At 36.8% G+C, this 15,044-nt stretch overlaps 1 protein-coding gene across 11 annotated transcripts in view; it reads right to left on the reverse strand.

Annotated features, from left to right (window-relative positions):
• sals (sarcomere length short) overlaps window positions 1–15,044 on the reverse strand; it is a 100,752-nt gene that overhangs the window by 11,196 nt on the left and 74,512 nt on the right. For 8 of the 11 annotated variants that reach the window (XM_067788727.1, XM_067788785.1, XM_067788739.1 and 5 more), the window contains 5 exons: window positions 6,856–6,982; window positions 6,620–6,709; window positions 6,021–6,264; window positions 340–837; window positions 35–172 (listed from right to left, as the gene is read on the reverse strand). In XM_067788727.1, coding sequence (XP_067644828.1) covers window positions 35–172; window positions 340–837; window positions 6,021–6,264; window positions 6,620–6,709; window positions 6,856–6,982 — 1,097 coding nt within the window. The remainder of the gene's footprint in view (window positions 1–34; window positions 173–339; window positions 838–6,020; window positions 6,265–6,619; window positions 6,710–6,855; window positions 6,983–15,044) is intronic. The other 3 variants (XM_067788767.1, XM_067788794.1, XM_067788776.1) reach the window with 2 other exon arrangements.

Raw genomic sequence — 15,044 nt, forward strand, 5'->3', positions numbered from 1 at the left:
ATCGAATGCAGCAAAGCAGCTTTTTATGTGTTACCTTGTTGTTAGTGTGACCATTAGCGTAGCTATCAAAGCCATAATATGTGTCATCATCATCTGGGTCTTCGCAGGAGTAAAAATATTTAGTTTGTTGCTTTTTAGCGCATATAGGACAGGGCTTGGGCGTTGCATCGCCCTTCAAGCATTTTTAATTTTTTGTTAACAGCAATGTGAAAAGTGAGAAAAGCTTTTGATTGTTAAAATTTAAAGCAACTAAATAAAGAATTTTTTTAAACAACCATGCAGTTACAACCCAGCATCGCCTTCTTCTTTAGAGAGAAGATTCCCTCTGCTTCAACTTACCTGCAATGCCTGCGCCAATTTCCGCTCCAACATTTGTATTTGTCGTTTTTGTTCATCAATTTCGCTCTTTGCTTGATCCAACAATTCACCAGTATCGAGGTATTTCTTTTCCAAATCTTTAGCCGACTTACGCGCATCATCGGCTTCTTGCTTCAATGAATTCAAATATGCCTCTTCACTGGCCGTTGAAGGCTCCATAGTGGCCACAATAATACGTGAACCATATTCCAAATTCTTTTCGCGTGATTTTTCACGTTCCAATTCTGCCTCCAATGTAGCTATTTGCGCTAATAATTTTTTATTTTCACGCTCCTGCGCCTCACGATTACGCAATTCAAGCGCCAACATTTGCTTAGTACTCTGCAAGTCATCGCGGATCTTATCAATATCATCAAGCTCATCGCCGCTGGGATCATCAATTGCGAGTGCAGCTACAATGCTATTCGTAATGATAGCTGGATCACTGGTGCCAGCTGAACCGACCGCAGCAGTAGCAGCCTAGAAATTAAAAATGTGTGCTTAGTCTTTCAATGTTGCAGGGGGAACGCAGCACAAATACATAATATATGTATGAATCATTCTAGACAGTAAGTCGTGGCGCAATCTCAGTAAAAAGTAAATATAAGGCGCGATAACCTCCGAAGTGATTTTAGACCGAGCTCTTCTTTCAACTTGCGTCGTGTTGTGGTGTTCACTTGACCTGACGCCCTCCCTCTCACATTGTCAACTAGAAGTGTCTTACGAGTACACATAAGCATAACAAAGCATTAGAGCTGGGAGAAAATTACATTAATATAGCATTCCCGGTTATGTGGGCATATATGGTAACGGAAAGGCAGATAAGCTGGTAAAGGAGGAACAACCCCTTCAGCATATACGGTATACTTTCCAATCGGAAATTACACATGATCAACCGAGCTCTATACAGCTTAGAAGTACCCTGCTGGACAGCTATCCGTCATTTGAGGCATCAAATGACAGGTATCCCTGCTAGACAGCTATCAGTCATTTGAGGCATCAATTTACAGATATGGCTGATGGAAATTTACATCACAGCGTAAAGCAAAGTTTCTTTCTATCAGGTTGTTAGAAGCGACATGACAAACCTTCATGCATGCATCGACATGATTAAACGAATCAAAATCCAGCGGCTCCCTTAACTGTTGTTCTTGTTGTATTAACAGTGCTTCGCCCCATTCAATGGGCACGACCACTCACAAATTGTCATCAAAGTCCTCTAACGGGAGTCCAAAGAAACTGGCAGTTTCCGCCCCCACCATAGGAAGATGGGTGTTAGAGGCGTAGGTTCCACATTACAATTGAAAAGATGGGTGGTGTCATCACATGCAGGACATACAGTACGTATGCCGGGGTTTATTCTGGACTAGTAAGAATTTAACCTGTTACAGTATCCATGTTATGCGAATGGATGAAGATGTATTAAAGGAACCCACCTATAGAATACAAGGAAGTGGAAGACATCCTTATTCGGAAATACCAATTTGAGAACGATCTAAAAATTTTTACATAGCGAAAGCTTTCTCGTTGCTGTTGCTGTCGTAAACGCAGATATTTCCTAAACATTTAGATAAGTATAACAGTATGCTTCCAAACTAACACCTCGGGTTCTAGCTTGACCGCCGCGGGAACTATTTTCGGTCTTTCGCCCCTTATAGGCATTTCCTAACGTGGATGTATTCTAAGCCCCTTAATCCGTTCGTGTATGGAAGATACGTCAATCCTTTTATATCTGAAAAATCTTGCCTAGCAAGTTTATATGCCCTCTATGTTTCTATGACCCAAGAAGCAGGTAGCACGTAATATGTTCTTCAGAGTTATATGCTGCAAAGATTAGTAACAGCTCATTAGCAGCTTTGTATGAGAGGCATCAAGCTGTGTGTTCAACAACCTGCAGTCATTTAGTAGTCGGAGCGACACATTAAGGCATGGGTCCTTAGAGAAGAATTCACCATTAAATAAATACACTAATGTATGTAATTAGCGAGACTTGCTCATATTGCTATTTTATTGGTTTTTGTTATTGATATTAGAGAAAAATTGCAAAGTTTACAAACGGCGATGGTTACTAGGACATGTTTCTGAATTTCACTATATCAAAGGCAATACTTATAGATTGCAAAGCGAACAGCGGGGCATTCATATGGCTGAGTGGTTAAAGGCATTGGTATGAATGTTGGATATTCGAGTTCAGAAACATGTCCTAGTAACCATCGCCATTTGTAAACTTTGCAATTTTTCTCTAATATCAATAAATATACTAAATTTTCTTACGGCCAGACAGACTCGTTGAATCGTAACGGTGAGAGTGAAGTTAAGAATTTTAAGAATGCAAGGTATAGAAATCCATATCCGAATGTTTAAAGCATCATAATATCTTTTTGAGTTTTATCTCGAACCCTTAGGTCCCGATAGTGCGAAAAATAGATTCAGGCAATTAAATTGTATGGTTAGTACCTCCGATTGTTTAATAAATATACTGAACTTTATTACTGTCAGCTCATTGGATCTTAACGGTGCGTGGAGCCAGGAGTGAAGTTGAGTTTGTTTTGTGTGCAAGGTAAAAAGTCCAATATCCGAATGCTTAAAGCTTCATAACATCTTATAAATTTCATGCATTGAGGTCGAAAAATTACTAAAAAGTCTTATTTCGCATCCTTAGTCCTGATTATGGGAGGAATGGCTCCAAGCAATCAATTTTAAGATCATATTCGATTTGTACGTAAAAAGCTCGTCTCTTATACCGAGTCTCCATACAGAAATAATTCATTCCTACAGTTAAATATCCGCATAAAAACGCATGACGCTTCGATAATAAAACGAGAACTTGGCGACAACAAATCGATAACATGCGCATAATAGTTCTATAACCAACCAATAATGCATGCCGACATCAACGCATCGATAACAAACCGTCAACAATTCGAATACGGTACCGATAAAAAACCGATAGTAAACTGATAATGGTTGTTATCGATATCCCCACATGATTCCGACGAAGTTCCGAAATGGTCCCGAAATAATTCCGAAAAGTTCCTGAAGTAGACCTGTATGACCTTAAGAAAAGGTTACGAATTTGATACAGAATGGTATCAAAGTCATTAGAAAATGATCCCAAAATAATTTCAAAACGATACAATGTTATTCATTCCGAAAATACCAATTGGTTCCTTAATGGTTTAAACATCTTTCTGGAAACATCTTCAACGAATCCCGAAGAAATAAGTGCAAATTAAATGTCTTAATTTTTAAGAAATTTCCTCGCAAGTAATCATGAATCTATACAAAACCGATTTAAAAAAAAACCCAAATTGTTCTATAGTGTTATCCGAACTACTTAAGCTAAAACTTTTCCTTAACTGCGAGGTACAAAACGCCACTGAAACGTTTCCGAAGTGTACGATTGTGTTATTCCCCACATTTCAAAGTACAATTGAACTCTTGCAGAATTTTGTATAACGTACTAAACGACTAACTGTCGCTTTTGTGAGCTGAAGGATGAAATGACGTTTCACATTCTCTGGGAATGCATGGTTTCGGCAAGGAAGGGATTATCTCCCTAGTTGGCGAAAATTGTAATCTCTTCGTGATATGGAGTAAAGAGCCTGAAGGGGTACTTAAATACATTAAAAGCCTCCACATACAGTAATGGGCTAACAGATCAAGCACAACAGATTTAAACCTGGAAACAACCAATGAAGAGACCATAACCACCGTTGGTTTCTGCGCCTCGATTTATTACGTGTGTATTTTCAATACATATACGAATAAAGCAATGACGGTTCTGCGCGTATGAGAGTTTGCGTCCTACTAATCCATTTTTTAAATTTTGTGTTATTTCGATCTCATGGAAGTGCCATACACTGATATTCTCACAGCCAGCTCGGCAAAGTGTACAACCGATACGCATTTTTAAACGGTTTTATTCAGCTTGACTTGACAGGCTGGTTGGTTGGCTGGTTGGCCGGCTGGCACGAATTTTGTAATTGAAATTTAACTAACTTCCCGATAAGCTACAAGCTTGAAACCTGGAATATAGTTCAGAACCCGATGACAATGCAATAATAAGAAAAAAAATCGCCGCTAGGTGGCGCAAGGATCGAGATATTCACAAAAATCGTATTTGTGGTCCGATTTGGCTCATATTTGGAACACATAATACATGCAAGAATAGAAAGCGACCTATGAAAAAAATCGCCGCTAGGTGGGGTGAAGATCGAGATATTCAAAAAAATCGTATTTGTGGTCCGATTTGGGCCGTATATGGATGGAACACATAATACATACAAGAATAGAAAGCGACCTATGAAAAAAAATCGCCACTAGGTGGCGCAAAGTTTGAGATATTCAAAAAAATCGTATTTGTGGTCCGATTTGGTCCATAATACATACATGAATAGAAAGCGACCTATGATGTCCGATTTGGCTCATATTTGGAACAAATATTACATACAGTCCGGTAGAAGTGACATCAAAATATTTTGGATTTGGAGAAGGGACAAGCGTACGTGGCGCAGAGTCGAGTAAAGTCTTTGGAAGGATTATGTATTGAGGACTTAGATTGTAACAAATTATCAGCAAAGAGTTCATGTAATATTGAGTCACTAAATGAACTAAACAGAATGAGAAATAATAGGCAAATAAAGACTAAAAACTTGAAAATAAAATAATAAAAAAAAAAAAGTTTTTAAGTTAAACGGTTTTATTGAAAACAATACTTAGTTGAAGTAATAATAATACTAAAACCTAGAAAATAATTATGTAGGTCCTAGGTACTAGTCATCACACTCTTCATCAATCTAGGGCGTTGGTCAGAGAATTAAATAAAAGCGTTGGATGCGTAAATTTCTATTGATAGTCATATGTATATAAGAACAACTGAACCTTAATCAGGTTATGCTACGCCTCACATTTTTAGAAATTTCACACGCCCAACGCTTTTATTTAATTGTCTGATCAACGCCCTAGATTGATGAAGAGTGTGATGACCCTGCAAAAATCGTTGGACCATGTGGTCCACTGGAGTACTTACCATTCTACTCCACTGTAATGCAGCAATGGACCAACTCATGTTTCTACACGAACATATTGTAAGCCGATCATTGCTCGTTTTTAACGATTGTAATCACTACACGATGTTTATTGGACTATGGGTACTCCATGGATTACTCTGATGTAATAAGGAGCTGGAGTATATGGTCCGGTCCTAGGACATCGCAATGTTAATTGGACCATATTTTTTGTATGAATTGTGGTTAATTTTGGAGCACTCGCTTGGTCCATAGCGAGTACTCCATACATGCATGCATGGAGTACTCGCGATTTTTGCAGGGGACTAGTACCTAGGACCTACCTAATTATTTTCTAGGTTTTAGTATTATTATTACTTCATGTAAGTATTGTTTTTAATAAAACCGTTTAACTTAACATTTTTTTAAAATTATTTTGTTTAATTCCTTTAATTGAATTTTAAAAAAGGAAAGGAACGACCCATTTACTTTTCAGAGTCCAGACATTAAAACAAAAGCGGTCCTCCAAATTTGCTTGCTCAACTCCCTTTGACGTCTGCTCTATCATCAAAACTTAGCTACCCCACCAACAAACAGAAAGTAAATTCCTCAAAATAATGATTGTGCTGCGTTATTGATTTTCATTGTACTTACCTCGGCTAGCAGATTAATTTTCGACTGTGACTTTTGTATTTGCTCCTCTATTGTCATTTGCTTGCGGAATTTCCGCAAACCTTCAATGAATGGTTTACTGCGATCATTTGTTTGTGTCGGCTTCAATTTAAAACCAGTTTGAATTTGTTTAAGCAGCTTATTGTGCGAATTATCCTTTTCTGTTTCGTAGATAAATTTATCATCTACTTTTGTCAAGGATTTACAACTAAGAATCGGCTGTGATCTAGAAAAATTATAGCAAGGATATCATAATATTGAATGAAATAGAATGCAGTAATAAAATAAGAATGAAATAAGTAATTGAGAAAATATTGAGAACAATCTTAAAAAATTGCAAAGAATTTCATTTAATTATTTCCAACTCGACAGTTGCACAAAATCTATTGCAACGTCTGGTCACGTTTCTTGTGCATATTAATATCGCTACTAAGAAGTCCTTCGGCTATTGGCCTGCTTCAATTAATTCAACGGCTTTGTTGCTTCTTGGCCTTTTTTGGCACTCGTTGACGTTTGATCACCTCCACACACTTTCTTTTTAACTTGCCGAACCCATTTCACAAACGCAGTTCATTTCTCACCTGTCGTTGCATACCACATGACGCAATTTCTTGCCAGATTCCACCTCCTTCATCATTTCTGACCAATCTGGACGCCTGCGCGGTCGTGTCCTATGCGTCGATATAATACAAAATGCAAAATTCAATTTATGCAATGGATTATTATTATTCTTCGCAATTATTAAAATCATAATTTATGGAAATCAGTTATGTTGCTGCAATTGCATGCAACAACAACACAACTGCACTCAACTTACTTAAGCTTTTCTATCACGGCCTTTTGTCCTTGACTCAGCTCTTTCTTATCACTAGGTGCTCCCAATGGTGGTGGTGGCGGTGGTGGTGCTTTAGGCACCAATGAAGGTAACGGCGGTGGCGCTGGAACTGTGCAGGTCACATAAAAAAGTTGTTTGGTTCAAGCGACAATCGGCATAAGCCACGTTGAAATCGCCAACAGCAGCGATGTACCGCAGGAGCGTGTGAAATTGCATAACCGTAGACGAAGAAATCATTTGAAAAAGAAGATGTTAAGAGGATTTTTAGTAAAAAAAAATAAATAAATAAAAGAAGTCTATGGTAAATTGCGAGCGAGATGTTAAGAAAGTGAAATATTTAATGAGGTTAGGATTTTGCGCTGTGTTGCAATGCAATAATTTGATTCAAAACCAAAATCACTTAATCTAACTATGTGGGTAAGTATGTATGTAAGTGTGGTTGTGCATATTCATTTGAATCTGTAGTTCACGAGTGTCTTCTCCCTTTAGCTATTTGCAATGCTTGTGAGTTAAATGGGCGCCAGCGCGCAATTACTCTTTGGTTGAGTAGTAAAGTGTGGCTTACAAAGGTAGTCAGCCATGCATCTATCCCGCCAAAGCTCGCACAGTAATTATGCATTGTCAGTTGGCGTTCTTCACTGTTGTTGCGTTTGCGTTTGACGTACTGTGTGTGTGTGTGTGTGTGATTGAATGTGTGCGGACGGACACCTTATACAATTTGCGCTTATGCAGAAAAGTTAATTAGTGCATTAAAAGGTTTAGTAAAAAGCCAAATCAGTTTAATTTAGTTCTCTATGACCACTTCAGACTAGCGTTAGATAAAATTGGAATCGACTAGAAATTAATACTTAAAATTTCAAAAGGTAATGGGTAAAAGAATTTATATAATTTGCATTTTAATTAGTATAGATTTGTTAAGCTGAAGCGTTTTCAGATTGTAATTTGTGGTTTTCTTCGTTTGCATGGTAAGGTTAGGTTAGGTTGAACTGGCCGGTCCATGAGGACCTCACATAGACTTAATGAGTGCGTAGTGTTACCATGGTAAAAAGATAGAAGAATACAATATCGAAATAGCAGTGTCGGCTTGATTATGATTAGCGAGCACAATATACGGTTTCTCGTTTTACTTAGAGTAGATTGACGCCTAGCTTCTCTTACAATATTGGGCCTGGTTTATTTTTATACTCAGCTGAGCAGAGCTCACAGAGTATATTAATTTTGTTCGCATAACCGTCATCCGTAAAGGCACAAACTAATCGAGATTGATATTCTATATATCAAAAGGATCTGGGCGAAAAAGAAATTCATTTAGCCATGTCCGTCCGTCCGTAAACACGATAACTTTAGTAAATTGTGTAGTATCTTAATGAAATTTGGTATGTAAGTTCCTGGGAACTTATCTCAGATCGCTATTTAAAATGAACGAAATTCGACTATAACCACACCCACTTTTTCGATATCGAAAATTTCGAAAAACCGAAAAAGTGCGATAATTCATTACCAAAAACGGATAAAGCGATGAAACTTGGTAGATGGGATGAGCTTATGACGCAGCATAGAAAATTAGTAAAATTTTGGACAATGAGCGTGGCACCGCACCCCTTTAAAAGAAGGTAATTTAAAAGTTTTGCAAGCAGTAATTTGGCAGTCGTTGACGATATCGTGATGAAATTTTGCAGGAACAGGAGTAACGTTCACTATATGTGCGCTAAATAAAAATTAGCAAAATCGGATGACGAACACGCCCACTTAAAAAAAAAATTTTTTTTAAGTCAAATTTTAACAAAAAATTGAATATGTTTACATTATATAAGTAAATTATGTCAACATTCATCTCCAGTAATGATATGGTGCAACAAAATACAAAAATAAAAGAAAATTACAAAATGGGCGTGGCACCGCCCTTTTTCATTTAATTCGTCTAGAATACTTTTAATGCCATAAGTCGAACAAAAATTTACCAATCCTTGTGAAATTTGGTACAGGCATAGATTCTATGACGATAACTGTTTTCTGTCAAAATGGGTTGAAGCCACGCCCAGTTTTTATACACAGTCGACCGCTCGGCCGTTAACACGATAACTTGAGGAAAAATAGATATATCTTTACTAAACTTAGTACACGTACTTATCTAAGCTCACTTTATCTTGGTATTAAAAATGGGCGAAATCCGACTATGACCAAGCCCACTTTTTCGATATCGAAAATTTCGAAAAATGAAAAAATGCTATAATTCTATACCAAATTCGAAAAAAGGGATGAAACATGGTGATTGGATTGGTTTTTTGACGCAAAATATAACTTTGGAAAAAACTTTGTAAAATGGGTGTGACACCTACCATATTAAGTAGAAGTAAATGAAAAAGTTCTGCAGGGCGAAATCGAAAGCCCTTGGAATCATGGCAGGAATACTGTTTGTGGTATTAAATATATAAATAAATTAGTGGTACCCGACAGATGATGTTATGGGTCACCCTGGTCCACATTTTGGTCGATATCTCGAAAACGCCTTCACATATGCAACTACCACCACTCCCTTTTAAACCCTCGTTAATACCTTTAATTTGATACCCATATCGTACAAACACATTATAGAGTCACTCCTGGTCCACCTTTATAGCGATATCTCGAAAAGGCGACCACCTATACAACTACCACCACTCCCTTTTAAAACCCTCATTAATACCTTTAATTTGATACCCATATCGTCCAAAAACATTATAGAGTCACCCTTGGTACACCTTATGGCGATATCTCGAAAAGACGTCCACCTATAGAACTAAGGCCACTCCCTTTTAAAATACGCATTAACGCCTTTCATTTGATACCCATATCGTACAAACACATTCTAGAGTCACCCCTCCCCCAGCGGGTTAGGGGGTCAGAATATACCCGCGGTAGGTATGCCTGTCGTAAGAGGGGACTAAAATACCAGATTCAAGGAGTTCTGTAGCGCAGCCCTTCAGGTTGCCAGCGCAATATACAGCTTCTCCAAACCCAATTGTCAACCTCACCTATCCGCGGCGATTCCTGTTTCACTAACAGACGAGCCTCTGGCGACCCCAAGCTCCTCGTGGAACTTGGGGGTGGGGAGGGAGGGATGGCCTGTAGGTTTAATGTGGCCATATAAATCGTTCCCGAGATGGTCGGGCTAGCACCTTAATGGTGCTGTGTTACCGGAGCGTTACCGGATCTGTATCCGGCAAAGGACCATCACATCGATAACACTCCCCAAAGCCTTCGGGGAGCAACCTTATCGCTACAACAACAAAAACAACTAAAGAGTCACCCCTGGTCCACCTTTATGGCGGTATCTCGAAAGGCGTCCACCTATAGAACTATGACCCACTCCCTTCTAAAATACTCTTTAATACCTTCCATTTGATACCCATGTCATACAAACACATTCCAGGGTTACCCTAGGTTTATTTTCCTACATGGCTATTTTCTCCTATTTTGTCTCTAAAGTTCTCAGCTGAGTATATAGTGTTCGGTTACACCCGAACTTAGCCTTTCTTACTTGTTTTTCCTGTAAATCTAACTCAGCAAGGCAGATTAGTTTTTGCTGAGATGATTTTCAAAACAGAAATATACTTTTGGTTTGGTGTGGACACTACACCTACACCACGTTGGACACATTTTCAAATAACATACCTCTCTCTTCCCTATCCCTATCCCTAATTCGGACAAGACAACACCTGCACTCAACACCCTGAACAAATATTGAGTATATTTTAAATACCTTTCTATTCTTTTAGTACAGAAAACTTGTCCCGGCCCGGTCTTTCAATGAGAGCTTAAGTAAACTAGGATTTAACCCAGCCATTTTGGGCGATGTAACTGAGATGAGAGTAGAATTAAGTGTAAATAGGCAAGGTTAAGTTAAGCTTAATTGCAGCATAAATTCGCACTGCAAAATCGATCTTAAGTATCAAAAATTTGCAAGGTTAAAACCTATCGAAGTATAAGTGTATTTTAAACTCCCATTGAAGTGTATTTTAAACTCCCATTAAAAACAGGGCGTTACTGTTTCAAATGGATGACAGATTTTTAAATTCTGCAAAAAAATTTTTTTCTAACTATATTCTGTGTCTAAGTTTGCTAGTTTTTTTTTTGTCAGCGCATATTTACAAATATACGTTCTAAACTTTATATTCGTATCCTTTTCTAATGTTTACCTTTAATTCAATTCGCCTTACGTTAATTAAATTGATTAATTAGTGTAAAAATGAGATAAACTGAAATAACCAAGAAAACAAATACAAGCAGGATAGCCTAGTGGATAAGGCTAATGCAGTTTCACCGTGTGATTCGCGGTTCGAGTCTCGGCTAAAGCTGTGATAACATTCGGAATTGCCTGATGATGATTGCGTGGCGGTTTTCGAAATGGTACCATCGCAATATGCCAGTAAATGTTTCTTTCTTTTCAGTTTTTCCTAAACAAACATAATAATTGAATATTCAATTATTATAAGCCGGTGTTAAGCTCATGAATTCTGTTTTTATAAACATGTCTACTTTAATTTTCTATTAATTCGAAAGCTACAGTTGAACTTTCTTTGGCAAGTACTTTAAAGGTAAGCTCTTTATTGCGCAAATGGTGTAAAACTTTATGTGTTAAGCTTTGAAAGAGAACGCTTTTCCCGGGAACTGAATGTTCATACTATTTATGTATGAAATTATTCAACTACATGAACCTGGCTTTATTCTATAATTCACATAATCAAGATGATATAATAAAACCACTTAAGGCTGAGGATTTAGTTGAACTTACCCACCCTTCCTCTATAAGTACTCCAAATGAGTCCTGGTGGATCTCGTACTTCACATAGGTATGTATGTTAATACATAGTGGTAAAAATCAACTTCAAATTCAGAAGTGGAATATTGTAATCTCAAGATTGTGTTATGCCTTCAGGGCTGCATTGGGCAAAGCAAATTAGAGGTCGGAAGAACTCTAAGCACTAAATTAATTTAGAAGTGTAAAAGTTGTAGCAACATTGAATACTATTTGCTGTTACTATTTCGTTCCTGTATATAAATAGTGTAGCAACGTAGCAAGAAAATTCAGAAGTGTAATATTTGTCTTCAAAGATTATAAGTAGCACTTTCAGTGCTAGTGACCAAATCTTGCGTAAGAACCTCAAAGCCGGGCTAATATTAACTGAAGGTTAATCTAACAGATCAGCAAACGGTTTCTGTAAAATAAACTGCCGGTGAGCATTAACCCAACATAAAGAAAATAATAAATTTAATAAAGGTTGGTTTCAGATTAGTTTAGGAAGTAATCAGCTGCTTTTATAGACCCAATATTCCAAAAAAAAAAGTTTGAGAAAAACAAGTTCATCCATCATAACATCTTCACATTTAAGTAAAAATATTACTTATATATACGCGATAGGCATCCTCTACAACTCCCGCCAAAATCTATCAAATTCAAAAAACTTTTCACTGAATTCAGAAATTCGGTTTCTGTAATTCAGGGCCTTAACAGTTTAGTTCAAGTTTATTATATACCATGTAAAATTTGCATACAATCGCACCTATATCATATATGTATATAATACCATTCTCTCCATCTCAAATACGCACAATTGTTGCACACGTAATATAAAACAATTCAATTGTTTGCGCCAAAATACATGGAACAGTTTTCGTTCATAAGCAAGAGAAATTATTATAATTTCATAATAATCCATATTTCGTCTTTGTAAGCCCATGAAATGTACCCCTTCAACTCATACACTATTTTTTTTTTGTTGTTTTATGCATATCTACAAAATTAGCACAACTTCCAACGTAATATGGTGCTCATTACCTGAACAAGCGAAATTACCCACTCCGTGGCAGTTTTCATATGAATACATTTTTTTAGCCCAGTTGTTGTTTTCTTCTTTTCAAGCATTAGAATAAAGATACCCACCCTTATGCGTCTAGAAAGCTGCTAATTAGCCATATTTGGAATACCTTTGCATAAAGACAGTTTATTTCTTTTTGAACGCTCCCAGTTGGTTCTATTTAACCCATATACTATTTTTTTGGTTTGAATAAAATTTTTCTTTGTTCAATTTACTCTGTGTGTTTGTGCGAATGTTTATGTCTTGACATATAGTCTTTGCAGCAACTCGCAATTCGTGACTGCCGGCACTGCCGCTGTCAGGATCTGTAATCTTGTCAAGTTACGCTATGTTTAACTTTTTAAAAAGACATTTGCCTTGTGCTTTTGCATTGACGCCTGTGGCGAATATAACACTTCAACCTCCCGCTGCTTCCCAACCATCACTTAACCCTAGCTAATGTCCTGATTATCCATATGACGCGGCAAATTCGTCCTTGTTATCTTTTGCTGATTGTGGGTGGAAATATTGTGTGTGGTGCGAATTTTGAATTCTGATTTCGCATTTTGTTAATTTTTTAGCAAAAGCTAACAGGAATGAAACTTTTCTTTGTTTATGTTCAATGCGTTTTTTTACTTATTGCTCTTTTTATTTTGGAACTTTTGTTTAACACGTTTGTATTAAAAGTTTTCTTTGTTTTGCTGTTTTTTAAAATTTTTTTCTATCTAAAGTGTGAGTATATTAACTTTTGTTCTAATTGAAGTATGAGGTGCGAGGGTTGTTCCTTTGGCTAATTTAAATGCAGCCCTTTTATTTAATTTGCTCCTTTGCAGGTATTAAGAGATTATGTATCGTATATGTATGTAGCTGATTAAATTTCAGGTGAAAATAATGAAACATTCGTTGTTGAAAACTTTGAAATTAGGCTTCCTCTACAAGATGCATATATGCATCTATGAATGCGGCTATGAATCGAAAACTATTTATAAGTGATGGAAACATTCAATGTTTATAGAAAACTATAGCTGATTAAGAATATGATATAATTTATTTTTCAGATTTTCAGATTGGTTTAGATAAAATGGGAAATGGAGCTCTAATCGGTGAAGGGACCTAGGAGAATCAGTTGAGCTTGTTGTCCAAGATATCATCTAGTAAATGCGTTCACTACTTGGTTAGAACGTTTACCAAAAAAAAAAAAAAAATCAGAAGTGGAATAGTCCTAGGTAAGGCAGCAGAGGTTAAAGAATTGGTGATTTGCTTAAAAAAGCCAAAACATAAACAGATTACGAAAGTTTAACGAAAAAATTCAGAAGAAGAACAAATTTTCGCATTGAAAAATGTGCAACGCAAAAAGAACTTTTGTATTAGTGCATAATGAAATATTGTGATCCTGGCCCCTACATAAACTCAGAAGTGGAATAACAAAAAAATGGCGTGATAAATATACTTCCAAGGAGATTGAGACCGAGCTTCGCTTCCACTTGGCGTCTTGCTATTTTTTAATAATTCCTAAACAACAAGCAATAAATTTTCGCTGAGAAACTTTTCATGGAATTTCTAAATCGACTATCAAAAACTGATTATTCTCACTCTGTGCAACTCTAAATTTTTTTAAAATTGTTTTGTTGTTGTAGCAATAAGGATGCCTTGGGTAGTGTTATCGATGTTGATGGTCCTTTGTCGGTAACAAGCACCATTAAAGGAATAGCCCGACCATCTCGGGAACGATTTGGTATGGCCACATGAAATCTTCTAGGCCATAACGCCCTCCCACCCCCTAGATACATGAGGAACTTTGGGAGCCTCGGCTGTTAAAGAAACAGTATTAGCCACGGGTAGGTGAGGTTGTCAATTGTGTTGGATAAGCTATATATTGCGCTGGCAACCCCTTGAATCGATTTGGTATATTAGTCGCCTCTTAGGCATACCTGCCGCGAGTATATTTTAAGCCCCCTAACCAGGGCTGTTCAAAAATGGGTATGTTGTAGTGTAAATCACAATACATATACAAAATTATATGTATATTGAAACTTTTTTAAATTAAAAAAAGAAGTTTATTTTAAACCGAAGTGCCTTGGCTTTATATGGAAGTGCTTTTTCTTTTCACTTTCATATGAAATTCATGCACTTTCATATGAATCGAATTTATATGTGAGTGCATATGGTTTGAGCAGCTCTGGTATTAATTAACAAATAACCTAACATTTCATGCTGTCATAAAAAGATAACTTTTGTCTCGTTTTAAATCAGATTAAATGTACTTTTAAGATAATAAATTGGTACATTGCTGCTTTTCACGTAATAAATAAACCGAAATTGATAATCAGTTAA

Source organism: Eurosta solidaginis, chromosome 1 (genome assembly GCF_040869045.1).
Source record: "Eurosta solidaginis isolate ZX-2024a chromosome 1, ASM4086904v1, whole genome shotgun sequence".
Lineage (NCBI taxonomy): Eukaryota > Metazoa > Arthropoda > Insecta > Diptera > Tephritidae > Eurosta > Eurosta solidaginis.